The following is a 15,804-nucleotide window of genomic DNA, read 5'->3' as shown; positions in this document are numbered from 1 at the left end:
ACTGCATGTAACAAATGGGAAAGGAACATAAGGGATACATATCAAATTCTTTGTAATGATGTGGATTATATTCAACCCCATGGGATCTTGTTACTGAAACTCATTAATGTAAACAATAAAGGATACTATTTCAAACCATATATAGGATCATGAGATACGAGGGAATAAATACCAAATGGCTTTTACATTTCATGTGCCTAAGATACAAGGCACAAGATTTTACTAGCCTCAGTTGAAGAGACAAAAGAGTTTAAGAATGTTGAGGTTTATCTAGAATATGTAACATGCTGAAAATTTTATTGTTGCAAAAGAGCAATCCAGTAAATATGCAAATGAGGTCAGCAAGCTATACCTACTTGCATAAAATCTATAGCATTGTGTTTCTCTCTGTTGGGATGTTTGGCATAAGGTAATGAACCTGGTATTTCATTCATATACTGTTCTAAGTTAATTCAGTAAGTTATATTATGTCCTTAGCATTGATTAATATCTAAATATGTATACACTATACATATGTCATAAGTATCATCTTTAGAAAATGAAAAATAATGCATAATATATAAAAAATAACTTTTATTCTAAACGTATGTTATATATTACAAGAAAATTCATTCATGAAGAACTTCAAACATCCACGAGACATGATAAGATGAGTGAGTGAGTATGGTATTAAGCTGAACAGGACAAAATAAATGGGCTTCATACATTGTATGCATGCATGGGATTCCATTGCAAAAACAGAGCATTCTGTCACAATTAAGAGATACAAACAAACCAAGTGAAATATACTGCCTACAGCCACTAAAGTCTACCAATGGTATTACAACTTGAGGGGTGCTATATCACAGCGTACTTACCGGTTATTAGTGCCATTGCTGTGGGAGACAGCCTCAAGGAGGTAGTTGAATTGTGTTCGGAGTACGTAAAGGTCATTTTCTCGCTGCCTGTTCAAAGATTCGGCATATTGAAGCCTATCCCTCAGGTCAGCGAAGCGCTTTTCTAGCAGCTCCTCATATTGGTTGTGCTCTGGAAAGAAAGGGTATCTTATTATCCATTTAGTTCATAATAACAGTTATTTCCCTACGGGGATTCGGGCCAAATTATGGTCAAAGAATTTGTCCCCATCAACCATAGTCCTGAAACTGGTTGGGAGAATCAACTTATTGGGTTAGATAGTAGAGACAGCACAGATATGACAGATTGGGTGTATTGTGCTCGTACAGAATGAATAGTAGCTCATAATATTTACCACAGGTTTGTAGTTTTTTGACATGCAAGATGAGTGAGTGAGTTGGAATTGATGCCACTTTTAGTAAAATTCCAGCAATATCATGGCATGGGACACCAGAAATAGGCTTCACACATTGTAATCATATGGGGAAATGAACCCAGGAGTTTGGCGTGATGAAAGAACACTTTAACCAGGCAACCTCATTACTTCATGTACAAGAGAAAATGTTGTTAGCAACACACACAGTCATCAGAAATCTGTCATTGAAACAATTCAAGTACATCGTGGACAAAATGCTTTAAATACCACCCGTGAGATAATACTGTAAACACATGTCCATTCTGGGTTATTCATTGCTGCTGACAATTGGGTTTACCTCGACTCATAAACATAAGGGACCTGGTGATCTTAATGGTGAATTATTAGTTCTAATTAAGTGTCCTTGAGGACAATATGAGTGTCCTGTGAAATAACGATGTACAGGACTACATCTTAATAATTTCATCATCTTGTGGACTGAGGATGAAATGATGCACATAAGTGCTCTGAAAGAAACAACCATACAGTAAAGTCAGAGAGGTTTTGTGGCTTCAATGAATAAATATACTGCCTCTCTCTCTATGTAATGAATTGTTTTCCATTTCCTACATTTGTGTGTACTGGATGCCAATTTGCACTTTTACATAAAACTCTGCATACTGTTCTGTTTGTGCAAGCACATGCATACACATACGTAAGTCTGTCTTCCACCCAGCAAATTCTTTAATGAAGAAAGTGTAGATTTTCTGCAGGTTCTGACAGCTCACTGGGGCTCCTTTAAATTCAAGTGCTTTACATACATCCAGAGTGGAGATGGTAAACACATACACAACAAAGGCACAGTTGTGTGCACGCACACAACAGTGAAAGTTGTCAACACTGAATGTCAGTAAGCTACTATAAACAAGGCAATCAGTAACTCATGTCATGCAAACATTGCAGATGATGCATTGTAAACAAAGGTCTTGATGGTTCAAGCACTCTACTTGCATTGGGTCTTTGTTATTTTGATGCATTCAGTGATGATTGAGGTGGTAGGACATAGAAATATTTGAAATGGCCTAAGTGAACTAATTTGGAGTGAAGTAATTTTTTAAGTGGCCTAAGCCATGCTCCTCTGCACTGTAAGTATATCCCACTAAGATCTAATGAACATGCTAATAATGAACTGATAGATATAACAAAAACCTTTTGGTCAATGTTAAACACTGCAAACCCAATAGGGCTCCCTAAGTCAGTCATGTCAATTCGTGAGACCTTTGTACTCCCCTTTACAAGCCCCATAGAAGTACATCTTATCCACTCAGTGGTTTGATTCCCAACATAGGTACAATGAATTGAATTTCAGATTCAATGATGATAAGAAACATGAAAGAATGACAGTTGGGAATAACTGACAGCAATCATTTTTGCCTTCAAGGACATACGTGAACATCTTTGGTCTTTTGGGGAAATATGAATGGATCTATAACTAATTACACTTGAACCAATTATACTTGAACTAAAGTCATTCACTGAGCACACTACTTTTCCTTACACTCCACTGAGTCTAACAAACCCTAGGAGGAGGTCGCGTCAGGTAACCTTTGAGTGCCCTGTAACTGAGCATCAAGTAAATAACGATAATAAGGGGTTAAAACTATAAACCATGGATAGCAAGAATGGCGTAGTAATCGACGCACTATATACAATTTGCCTAAAAGCAAGTTCTGGTTTCTGGTGAGTGCATGAAGTGACCTTCAGGAGTTCAGTATGCACAATCTAATTATACACAAGGATTGGACAGGATTTTCACTCACTGTATATGAGACAACTAATTAAAACAACATCAGCTTAACTACTGTGAGCTGGATGGTTGTTTCCCTTTAAAGACATGATGAATTTCAACTTCAATTGATTTCCTGTTATGTCTTACATTTTATAAGTTGAGATTAGGATTATTGTAAATGTCTTCTAATCTGACCAGGAAATAGTAATAAACTGTATTCACCTCACCTCCCTAAATTTAACAGTGATAAAGATAAAAAAGCGTTAAAAGCTACAAAGAATTTTAATGCAATGATCGGATGTAATTGTATCTGAAAACATATTTTCAACAAGGAATAGGACATACATGTTAGTTTTAGAAATGACACGAACTAAAGGCACACAGCTGTATGCTTTTTATGTGTGCAACAGTTTGGCGATCAAGGTCTTGCTATTTCGACTGTGATAAAAGATACTGATATAAGATAGTTATGCTGCAACAAAAGTCTTTAAAGGAAGGTATTTATGATATAAGTATCATTTCACTGACAAGTCAGTTTAGTTTCATGGCACTGGGTGTCCTTTCTTTTAGCCAGAATCTGTCAGAACTGGTCTTTCACATATCCAGAGTGGGATTTGGCTGACTGGGGTTAGTGTGTTGACAACACTTAGTCCAGTCCATAGTCTGTATCAGGAAAAAGCTCAGTAAGTGAGATAAATAACATTTGCATTAAAGTGAGATACATGTACATTGATATGGTATTATTTGAATTCTTTTAGAGGATTTCAGGAAATGCTCAATCAGAGATATTAGTGGAGTGATTATTTAAACAAAAAATTCTGATCACAAACATTTAGGCCCTATTTTCAACAAGAGTCATCAGAAGATGACATACCCCCCCTCCCCCCCAAAAAAACTGTAAATAGCAAAAGGCACCACTTGGGGGTCTGTCACACACATCTACCAAATTTTGCAGAAAAATATTGAATGGTTTTTGAGTTGTGCTCTGGAAACGAAGCCCATCCCTCCATTTTGAGATGAAGTCTGAAACGTTTCCATGGAAACCGAGAAAACAATAAATCACAAATATCTGTACATAGCAAAAGACACCACTTTGGGGTTTGCCACACATAACTACTAACTTTTGCTGACAGATATTACAAAGTTTTTGAGTTGTTTGTCGGAAATGAAACACATCTCTCACTTTTGAGACAAAGTTTAAAATGTTTCCATGGAAACTGAGAAAATGATAAATACAAAAACCTGTACATAGCAAAAGGCACCACTTCAGGGTCTAATTGATATATCTACCAAGTTTTGCACAAAAATATAGAACGGTTTTTGAGTTGTGCTCCGAAAACGAAACACACATCTCACTTTTGAGACGATGTCTGAAACGTTTCCATGGAAACCAAGAAAACAATAAATCATAAAAAAACTGTAAATAGCAAAAGGCACCACTTTAGGTTCTGATTGATATATCTACTAAGTTTTGCAGAAAAATGTTGAATGGTTTCTTAGTTCTGCTCGGGAAACGAAACCCACCCCACCATTAGACTAACACCAAAATGTTCCATGGAAAAAAAAAAAAATGAAAATGGCAAAACTCTGTAAATAGCAAATAGCACAGCTATAAGTTGAGATTATTATAGCTATCAATTTTGGTCTAAAAATATTAAAGTTTCTGAGCTATGCTCTGGAAACAAAATGATTACGGATGGATGGACAGGCGGACGGACGAATGGATAGACAGACAAGGCGTCGACTATATCCCTCCACATTACATGCCAGGGGGATAAAAAGACACAAATTAGGCTGCACAGATAAATTCTGTACTTGATGAAGTGTCACCATAGATAAATTGTGTAAGGATTTACAAGTACTGATTATAAAGTGAAATCTTTTACATACCTCTTCAAGAAGATTTAATCAATATCACGTTTTCATCTGGCTCTTTGTAGAGCTAAAAGTATGTTTGCTGTATGGATGTTTATATTCATGTATATTGTATCCTTTGTTATTTATGATATTGTGTACTCTTGCAATGATGTTATAAATGCAAGTCGCATCAATGTTACTTTGTCTGGGGAGCAATTGATATTATAAACTTTCAGCATGTTTGTTGATCCAGTTTCTAAGCAATGTATTAGAAATAAATATGCATAAACCATATTTCAATATTGCAAAAGATGCACAACATCTGTGCATACATCTTAAATTCTGTTGCATTGTAGATATAGACAAAGGCTCATGCTTTGGTGGCCAATGCTAACTGCCTAGCTTGCATCTCTCACCTGACATTAGTGCAATGTTGGTTTAACAAGACTTTCTTGACTCTGGCTCACTGAAAGTGAACCGATGGGGGTAATCTTATCTTGGTGGCTGTAAAAAGTGGTCAGTTTGTGCCATCAGTTGGCAAAGTTTACAACTTTGCCACAATTAACATGAACATTAACAATGTAGAATGAAACTTGATTAAAATATACCAAACAGACTACAAATAAGTCAAGATAAACATTGATAGAGTGAGCTTAGTTTTACGCATGGGACAACAGACTAGACAGAGGAATTGTAGTTTGTAAGGCTGTTGTGGAAGGTTTCTTGGTTGGTTGTTTTGTTTTTTCTGTTTAACACCACACTCTGCAACATTCCAGCTCTATGGCAGGGGGCTGGAAATAACTGAGTGGACCAGACTATTCAGTGATCAACAGCATGAGCATTGATCTGCCCAATTGGGAACCAATGACATTAGCCATTAGTAGCCTCTTATGACAAGAATGGGTTAGTGAAGATCAATTCTGACTGAATCTTCATGGATCAGATATATACAGTGAACACTTCTAACTACCTGATGGTATAATGACTTGAAGACCTGTTAATGTAAAAACATTGCTTTCTGCATAAAATATGTAAATATGTTTAATGTAGAACTCATATGTCTTAATTACAAAGTATACCACTGAAAACCATAGGGGATATTGGATTTACAACATTGAAAAATACAAATGATGAAGTCAAGGAGGAAACAGATGATGAAGAGAAATTAAGGGGAAATGTGACAGTTTATTCCATCCCTTTGGAAATGTTTCATCAGAATGAATGTATTTTATTTTTTTCTCATATCCATTTTCATTGGCTAGTGGTATGCTGTCAAAATGGAATATACCCTACTTTTTTGGAATGGTATATATTATTGATTTAAAAAGTCATGTTTGAATAAACATTGTGCAAACCCTGTTATGTCATAACAACCTGTAGATAAGTTTGTGTGAGGCATGCCAAAGATTAATATCACTGACAATCCATGCTTATCACACAGGCATGTGCCATATTATTTCCAACCAATCCTTATTTGTCTTCTCTTACAAAGTAAGGCATTACTGGGATTTATTCCTCAAATCAATCTTGATCCTTTGGGAAAATGCAAGGAAGCATAAATTATCTAGATACTTGCCTCTGCAAAATATTGATGCTTCCATGTGCAAATTACACATACCAGCTTTGATAATACTACATTTATTCCATGTATCAGACATATTATAACACCACTATGTAACTATCCCATGATTCTCACATATATATAAGCATCATGAGACAGATGCATAATGGAAGCAGGTAATATAGCAACCATTAATACTCTCAACATGCCTGTGCCATGGTTTGGTACTATGTCTTTGCAGATCAAAGACAAGACACTATGGTAATTACCATTACTAAAGGCGTTATCTCTACTGATAAGGTAGGACAGGAATGTAAAGCCTGAAGTTTTCTAGTCATGTTCTGATAAGACACCATAAAAACAAACTAATGCTTAGTCCCTGAATATATATAATTTTGAAATATTGACAGTAACCAAAAACAACATAAAATGAAGGGGAGTCACAGCGTGACTTGAGCAAATCTAGACTTGCTTCATTTTATGCAGGGAGGGATAAGCAGTAGGGAAAATAATGTGGTTCAGGGGCTGAAACAGGCTACATGAAACATCATAAACACAAAGTAAGGTTTGGCACATGTGATTAAGCTGAATCATATTAAGTTTATTATCCAATTGTAAACTGCCACCATATTAACATGAATATGTTATGTGTATGCTATCATCTTAGTTTGGTAAAGCGAGTCAGTTTTACTTTACTTAGCTCTTGAAATATTCCAGGAATATCATGGTTGGGTACAACAGAAATGGGCTTCACACACTGCACCATGCAGGGAATTATACTTTGGTCTTTGACAATGCTTCAACTACTAGGCCATCCCCCATCCTAGCTTGGCAAGAGAGTATACAGCTGTGCAGAGTAAGTAGCAAACACTGCCCAAAGAACTTTGTTCATGCTAAAAAACCATGGGTTTGCCAATATTTTCAAACTGCTTTAATGCTGATTCAACAAAACACAATATCCCCCACAAAGAAGGGGTTCTAAAACTCTATTCTGTAGATCATCCTTGGGGAAATGGTGAAAACAGTTGGAAAAAAGGATGTTCTTTGATCAGTAACTGAGGCAGCAATGGTCCAGATTTCCTAATTATCAGCACTTTACATTTTTTGTATCTTCTCTTTTCTTGAAATTGTATTTAATCACTGAAAGTATATGTTTCTGTCAATGAATCCAAAATTTGATGAATTGTCTTCACATTTCCAAAATTTCTAGTGCAAACATATTTGAGTAGTTTGAGGCTAAAATTTGTAGCGACTTCGATAAAATCGTAAAGGTTGTCATCTCTGAAATTAAGGTTTAAAGCCATAGACAGCTATTTCACAGCATTATAACATCATGGCAGCTTGTAAATGATCAAGTCTGAATAGCTAGGGACTATAGAAATGCAGTCAAGTGTAAACCAAACTCAAATTTTCAGTGCAACATGCAAACATTTCAATTACTGTAGCCTTTTCGAGGTCTAACGTAGACACTTTGAACAAGGTACCTTGGGTTAACTGGAAATAACTATCCCAATACTTACCATTTTGGGCAAAAAGTGAGAGCCAAAGCAGAGGAGTGAAACAGAGGACGCCTGTCACAATAAGAACATTCTTCAGCTTTACTCTCATTCGCATAGACTAGCTGCACACGTCCAGGTTGTCCCCACTAATATCGTCACGGGCACGTCAATTGCTCAAAACTGAAAAAAAATGTAACACACCATCCTAAAATATTTTTCAAACACATAAAGACTTGAAGACTGAAGTTCTTCCTGGATAGTATTGTTCTTCTACATAGTAACACATTTATATCAGATTCACATTAACACCACTTGCAATCAACATGCCATGAAACAGCAACTATGTCCTATGAATAAAAACATTTGTATTTTCCTGTATATGACTATTCGCATATTTTCAATATGCCATCAACCATACATATCCATGTTGTCCAACACTGATCAGTGATAACTTTCAAGAGTGAGTGAGTGAGTGAGTGAGTGAGTGAGTGAGTGAGTGAGTGAGTGAGTGAGTGAGTGAGTGAGTGAGTGAGTGAGTGAGTGAGTGAGTGAGTGAGTGAGTGAGTGTAGTCCACCATGTCTTTAACTGCCTCAAAACTTTTGGAGAGATTGAAACAGCAACATTTCACCGATGTCATGACAGGGGACACCAGACACCACCTATTTCAATACTGGCAAGAGTTGACATAATTATGCTGAAGAACTTATTCCATAGCTGGGGTCAATGCAAGTAGCAAAGTCCCATGGAACCATGTATGGTAATCTACCTTCAGAGAAGTTCAGTAGCTGGCGATCCATAACCTGTTCACTTTAATAATATCGTGGAGGGCACCAGAAATGGGCTTCACACATTGTACCCATGTGAGCAATTGAACCTGGGTCTTTGGTGTGATGAGCAAACATCCCCATTGACAAATGTAACACCTTAGAAAAATGAGTTACAAGCATGCCTCATTTCCAAAGTCTGCAAATATGCTGTCAGTGAGAAAGTGAGAGAGTATGGTTGTATGCCATTTTTAGCAATACTCCAGCAATATCACTGCTGAGGAACAACAGAAATCCCTGTTTTTGGCATGACATGTTGACGCTTTAACCACTGTTGTTAACACTAATATCACTAGAAACTTTCAAACACAATGATATGATAAATATACAATTTGTAATTACAGAATGAACAATCATATACAGCCTTATTAAAGTTTTGAGGAGATTTTGTATCTCTGTGTCACAATGACCATCAACACATAAGGTATAGCACACAGCATTAGACCAGATATCAGTCTCTTAACAACAATAACAACATTTACATTTTCAAAATTATTTCTAATTTAAAAGAAAGTTTAATTCATTTTGAAGAATCTATGATGCTTCAGCCTAACTTAGAATGACAAGCATAAACATTTCACAAGCATAAGGTGCAGGAGTGCATTTGGTGAAACATAACTATTACTTGACTATTTGTTTCAAGGTTGACGCATGAATGATGACATGTTTTATACAAACTCACTTAACACACACATGGTAATGCTTCAGAAACAAGAACAAGAATGTTAAGCTTTGAATTTCAACAGAAACGACGTATGGCAGAGATGTTATCATTCTGATAAGATCAAATGTAATTGCCAACTCAGTGTCCTAATTATACCTCCTGTAACCAAGATGATAAGGTCTACAAATCTATACTTTTTGCTTTGGGAGATAAAAGTTGTGATAGAACAAGACAAGATGCTAACATCTGACTTGTAAAACGCTTGAAACATTCACTCAAAATCCCTTGTGTCTGTAACAGGATTCCAAATTTTGCCACTAACATCTGACACAGCTGGTCTGCATAACATATGATAAAGTACCACAGGCTCTAGAATCACAAAACTATACAGGACTTAAGTACCACAGCTCTTAGCATCATGAAACTTCAAAGGCCACGGCTGTAGGTTTGTGATACTTCATGTGACCAAAGTATCTACAGTCACAAAACTTCGGAGGACCAAAGTACTACAGGTTTTAGGTTTGTGATCCTACATAGGACTAAAGTACCTAGAGTCACAAACCTTCAGAGGACCAAAGTACCATAGGTCCTAGAATCACAATTCTTCAGAGGACCAAAGTCACAAAATGATATAGGACCAAATTCCCTCTAGTCATGAAACTATATCAACCACAGTAGAACGAGAAGGTATGACTGGAAAGATAAAAAAATGGAACTATCCTTGATAAGAGTGAGCAAGTATGGTTTTATGCCACTTTTAGCAATATTCCAGCAATAGCATGGCAGGGGACACCAGAAATGGGCTTCACTTTTTGAACCCATGAGGGGAATCAAACCGTGTCTTCGGGGAGACGAGTGAGTGTTTTAATGACCTGGCATTCAGTGCCCTGTCAATAAGAAGAAATATTAATGATTATCTATATGAAAATTGTGTCATTTATCATGTGGATACTTTCGTACATAAACCATGTTGATGAATAAAATTCTTACCCACACAGAACACAAAGCAAAGTCTTCATTCATGGACTGATCTTAAATTAAGTTCAGCATGCTGGGTTTTCATCACTTAATCCATGCATAAATGTGTCACCACACACCAGTGATAAGAAACATGCTGATTTCCTGCAGTTTTTTTGTACTTTGCTTAAATTTACTTTCTGAACATTTGTCGACAATTGATTGATATGTAGCTAACGATTAAGTGTCCATCATCTATATTGACATCCAGCAATAACCACTCTCCTAAGAATCATGAAACTACATTATGTACTAAGTATCACAGCTCAAAAGGTTTTACCAGAGAGGTGAAACCAACATACACATGCTGATGAAAACAAGACTTAAAATAACAACATTCATAATCAACCTATAAAGCGGAATAAGGAATTGACAATTAAAATTTATAAATATGACAAAAAATACATCAAACAAAGAAACTATGCCTGGAACTAACACTTACAAGCCGAGACAGAAGTAGAACATTTAGCATAGACTGCACAGGGTATAGCCAGTATATACTAAGCACTAAACTGTGTTGATAACCCTCAAATAACCTCTTCTGATCGTCTAGTCATATCCATCCATAATGACAAAACTAGACAAGATGACTCTTATCATTTAACAAAGAATACAAGCCTCAGGCTATGTTTATGTTACATCACACTTTCTTATTTGATAACAAAAATAACATGCCATTCAGCATCAGTCAAATGAGCCATTCAACCATGAAACAGCCTCAAGAGTAACCACAACTGCTTTTAAGATAACGGGGAAAGAGGGTGTGAAAAGGGCCATAAATCATTATGCCATATTACACCATATCTACCAACTTTGTTTCATTCCCAGGGTATATACATATATATATATATATATACATATCATGAACAATGTTTTACATATGGAATAAGGATAACATGCACTTATTACATAACAAACTAGCAATCTTGATCTTGATACTACATGTACAGTACTGGGAATTCTCTGCTTGTCAGTTCAGTTCTAACACTGGTTCATTTTCTAGAACACTAGCACACATAATGCTAAAACATAGATGCTACCAATCTTGACAAAACCTGATGGTCCTACAGTTGAAGTTATTATCAAGTCTTACAGTGCAGTGCACAACTTTGTTTTATTACTTTATAGGTCTTTCATCTCTTTTGTATAAGCCTTGAAATAATTATTGGGGGTACCTTTGAACCCTAAGGCAAAACCCTGAATGCCAATTTACTCTATACATGAAAAGTCAATGCCTGTCATTTTATGTACACATTTACATTGTCAAAAAGTAGCCCGGTAAACATATGGTGAAAAAAGTTCATTACACTTGATTAATGTTACAATACAGTAATTGAGAATACTTGTACATAAAAGTTCCCTTTTTTAATTTCATTCAAGTCTCCCCGTATATGCTACAGATATTTTATTTTGTAGTGCAAAAAACACTATGTTAGTTGCTACACTGATAACCAAAAGGATAAAAAAGTTTAATTTTCATAATCAATGTCTATAACATTCATGTCATTCTCATATCATGTATATACAGTGCAGATATCTTTTTGATGGGTAATGAACAAAACATTCAATTTATTGTTACACCCATAACAATGAGTCTACGCAGGTTTTAGTAATATTCCAGCTATATCACAGCTAGGGACATCAGAAAAAGAGCTTCACATATTGATCCCCTTGTGGGGAATTGAACATGGATCTTCCACACGACGAGCGAATGCTTTAACCACTAAGCAACCCCACTGTCCCCATACACTGACATAACCTGGACATGCAAAAATGCATCAAACATTCAAGAGACAAACATGGAATGTCTGGGAACCCATACTGGGAAGAACTTTTAAATCTGTGACAAGATAAGCCTGGCGTAAGGGGAAACATTGAAAGTATTGGACACACAAGGACTTGTACTGATTGCAAATGTATGGGGTCCCACTTTATATAAATATAATTAACATGGTTACCCTGTTCCATGACAGCCAGGTGTGCAAGAAAGAATGGAGATGGCACAGCACAGGTTAATGAATTAATAACTTCCTCGGTACTCCATCCTTGTAATAAACAGTGAAATGTTTCAATATTTTAAGAACAGTTTGTTAAACAATTTTTTTTTTTACTTTTAGGACAAATATTTGTAGAAACTCACAGAGTTGGTATTATGTTTTATTATGATCATCATTCCATTGAGTGTGTTATGTTTATTAGTTTTGGAGTTAAACTGCAATTTATTGGTCCACTTTTGAGCCAAACAGACTACAATCTTGATGATCTCTTAATGACTGCATGAATAAGTGAGTTCAGTTGTATGCCACTTTTAGTAATCATGTTACAATATCATGATGGGGACACCAGAAATAGGCTTCACTAATAACATCTATGTAGGGAAATGAACCCAGTCGTTAGCATTGTTTATCTTTCCATTGGGACAATAGACATAAAACAATAACAAGATTATAACAATAGCCACATTATGATAGAAATTATATCATGGATATCCTTTCAGTGTAGTTGTTTACCAATAGCAATACCATAAAATACCAAATGACGGCACTTACATTTGTTAAGTAAGTATTTACAAATCCTACTACCCTGGATATAAATTATACTTAAAAAATGATTCTGGGCGGCAAGTTAGTATCAAAAGATATGGAAATGTTGCCACAATATAAATAATTCTCTTACGTCCCACAAATTGCTTTTTTTTGTCAGCATTTATGGAGTTTGTACAGATTTCTGTCATCTGCACAAGTTTGTTTCTCATTCATAAATCACAATAACTTAAAACATTATTCATTGATAAATTGAAGAACATGTGAAAATATTGCCCATGCCCAAAACACATGTGTTCAACTTGTGATAAATATGTATATACAATGGTCCAAAGATAAAGTTACTTCAATACCGACAATGGACAATTGAAACAATGTATTTCCTCTATGACTATGAGTATGACGAAGATGATGATGATATATCAGATATTTGCAGTGATTCTGTGTTGCAAATCCAATATCACCACTTTCTTCATCCCAATGTTTTTATGTTTCAAAGAAATGATTCGAAAATATAACCATGTTATTAAAATATGACAAATAACAAAATTAAGAAAAGAAATTGATAGAAAAGTAATCTTAATAGTTTGTCCAAGAAGTACAGATTTCGTAAAAATAGTAAAGATGTTGCGATCAGCAGGTCGAGCATTTCGCAACATCCTGGTGTCGACACGATATCAAAGGCATCCATTTGTCTCTTGACTTGACTTTTGTCTTTAGGTCAATGGAAGCGACAACCGAGATTTTAGGGATAATGATCATATCATACTTACCAAACCTCATGAAAAGCCTTGGAATCTCTCGTCACCGCCTTCTTATTTGACTTTCACGACTGTAAATCCCACGTTACACACTGCTTGAGCATGATCTAACATTAACTTAATTTTCATTCGCTCAAGGACCGGTACATGTACATTGAAAGACTTTCGCCCTATTTTGCCGTCTGCACTCTCACGGGTTGTTTTCCGACAGATAGACGGCGCTGATCAGCTGCTTCCGCTGTACATAAGGGAGATAATTCTCCACTATCTTTTACTGCTCATCATCAGATGATTGCCGGATTTCATTTGTAGTAACGAAGGTGTGAAAACAAAATTCTTTCATGTATATTTTCCGAGCGTTTATTTGATTGTGTGTGACAAAGCATACGCTCCCTGTAAATTTAAACAAATATGTGATTATACTGTCTTTGAACAGTGCAAGAAATACACAAACTATTGGTCCTTTTGTTGGAAGCAAACGAGAAACACCAAAATGACGATATCAAAATCGAAATCGATATTACAAGAATGCGAACAACCTGACGTCATCCATTTGTGCCCAAAATCATCCTCTTTGCTAATAAACTGCAATGATCTCCTTCTATTATTGTTTTCTTTGCAAAAGATAAGATCTTAAGAATAATAATATGTTATCAGCTAGCAATGGTTCCCTCGGGAAATATTTATAATCATTTACTTGCACTTTATTACTATATTTGGCAAAGGCACCAAATATTCTTTAAAAAAAACCAACCCCACACATTTTGATTATTTCAGGCTAGTCTTTGTGGAAACTTATTTTCAAAACGTGTTTTATTTGAGCAACTTGGTCAGCACGCAGGTGCTTTCATTATTTTCATAATTCTCATCACGAAATCTTTTAATCCACGTTACTTCAAAAGTATGTACTTATTCAAATGTATTTATAGCACCTCCTTCCGCAACAGACCCGTGAAGATTCGAAGAGTTGGTAACCCACGCTTGTCATAAGAGGCGACTAACGGGATCGTGTGCTCATGCTCCCTGACTTTGTTGACACATGGCAGCGAATCCCAGTTATCTTAATCTGTGCTCACACTGTAGATCACTAGATTGTCTGATCCATACTCGATTATTTACAGACAGCCGCCATATAGCTAAGGTATTGCCGAGAGCGGCGTTAAAGAAAATCAACTAACTGACTGACTGACTGACTGACTGACAATAAATGCTTGCCAGAAAAGGCGACTCTGCTTGTCAGGGACGACGAATGGGATCGGATGGTCAGACTCGCTGACTTGGTTGTTATCGGTTCCCTGTTGCGCAGATCGATGCTCATGTTGTTGATCACTGGATTGTCTGGTCCAGACTCTATTTTATACAGACCGTCGCTATATAGCGGACATATTGCTGAGTGCAGCGTAAAACTGAACACCCACTCACACAAGACACCCCTTTAAGATATCGCTATCAGTCTGGTGGTTGAAGTGGATGCTGGTGTGTCCGAATGAGTCATTTCCTCGATAAGCAGCTGTTTCGCAGTTTTTTGTTTCCTGGCAAATGCTTATATTGTAGATGAAATTTATGGCCGACACATTCTGATCAGGACCCACATCGTTTTATGGTAATCCGTGATTACTATACTGAAGGACTTTGAAAAAACGCATAGCCAACTTTTATATGAAAAAAAAATAATGAAAAAGACCAGAGATGAAATCAATTGGTATTATTTCTCTAAAGCTCATTGAATGAACATTCAGTACAAAGAAAAAAAACAATGCAGACGTTTCAACAGTACAAGAATGACGTCATTCAAAGTAAGCTACTCTCACGTTAACAGTCAGTATCTTGTGTGGCCACCATCAGTCGGGGCACAAGCATGGATACACTGAGGGATAGAGTCACAGAGGCGAGTGATAAACGCCATTGGAATATTTCTCCGTTCTTGCTGCAAGGCCAAGGTCAGTTCTGCAACGTTGGCTGGCGGTATCGGACGTCGGTAAATTCGTCTTGTTGGATGAAAGCTTGTGTGACTATTGCGGCGTGGGGACGTGCGTTGT

The 15,804-nt window shown here is 36.4% G+C and overlaps 1 protein-coding gene across 1 annotated transcript in view; it reads right to left on the bottom strand.

Annotated features, from left to right (window-relative positions):
* Positions 1–13,982, bottom strand: part of LOC137274415 (alpha-1,3-mannosyl-glycoprotein 4-beta-N-acetylglucosaminyltransferase B-like) — a 41,178-nt gene extending 27,196 nt beyond the window's left edge. The window contains exons 1-3 of the mRNA XM_067807588.1: positions 13,778–13,982; positions 7,977–8,135; positions 858–1,026 (exon numbers count right to left, since the gene is read on the bottom strand). Coding sequence (XP_067663689.1) covers positions 858–1,026; positions 7,977–8,070 — 263 coding nt within the window. The 5' untranslated portion in view covers positions 8,071–8,135; positions 13,778–13,982. The remainder of the gene's footprint in view (positions 1–857; positions 1,027–7,976; positions 8,136–13,777) is intronic.
* Positions 13,983–15,804: the final 1,822 nt, after the last annotated feature.

This window comes from Haliotis asinina, chromosome 2 (assembly GCF_037392515.1).
Source record: "Haliotis asinina isolate JCU_RB_2024 chromosome 2, JCU_Hal_asi_v2, whole genome shotgun sequence".
NCBI lineage: Eukaryota > Metazoa > Mollusca > Gastropoda > Lepetellida > Haliotidae > Haliotis > Haliotis asinina.
This window is presented reverse-complemented; position numbering and strand designations above follow the sequence as displayed.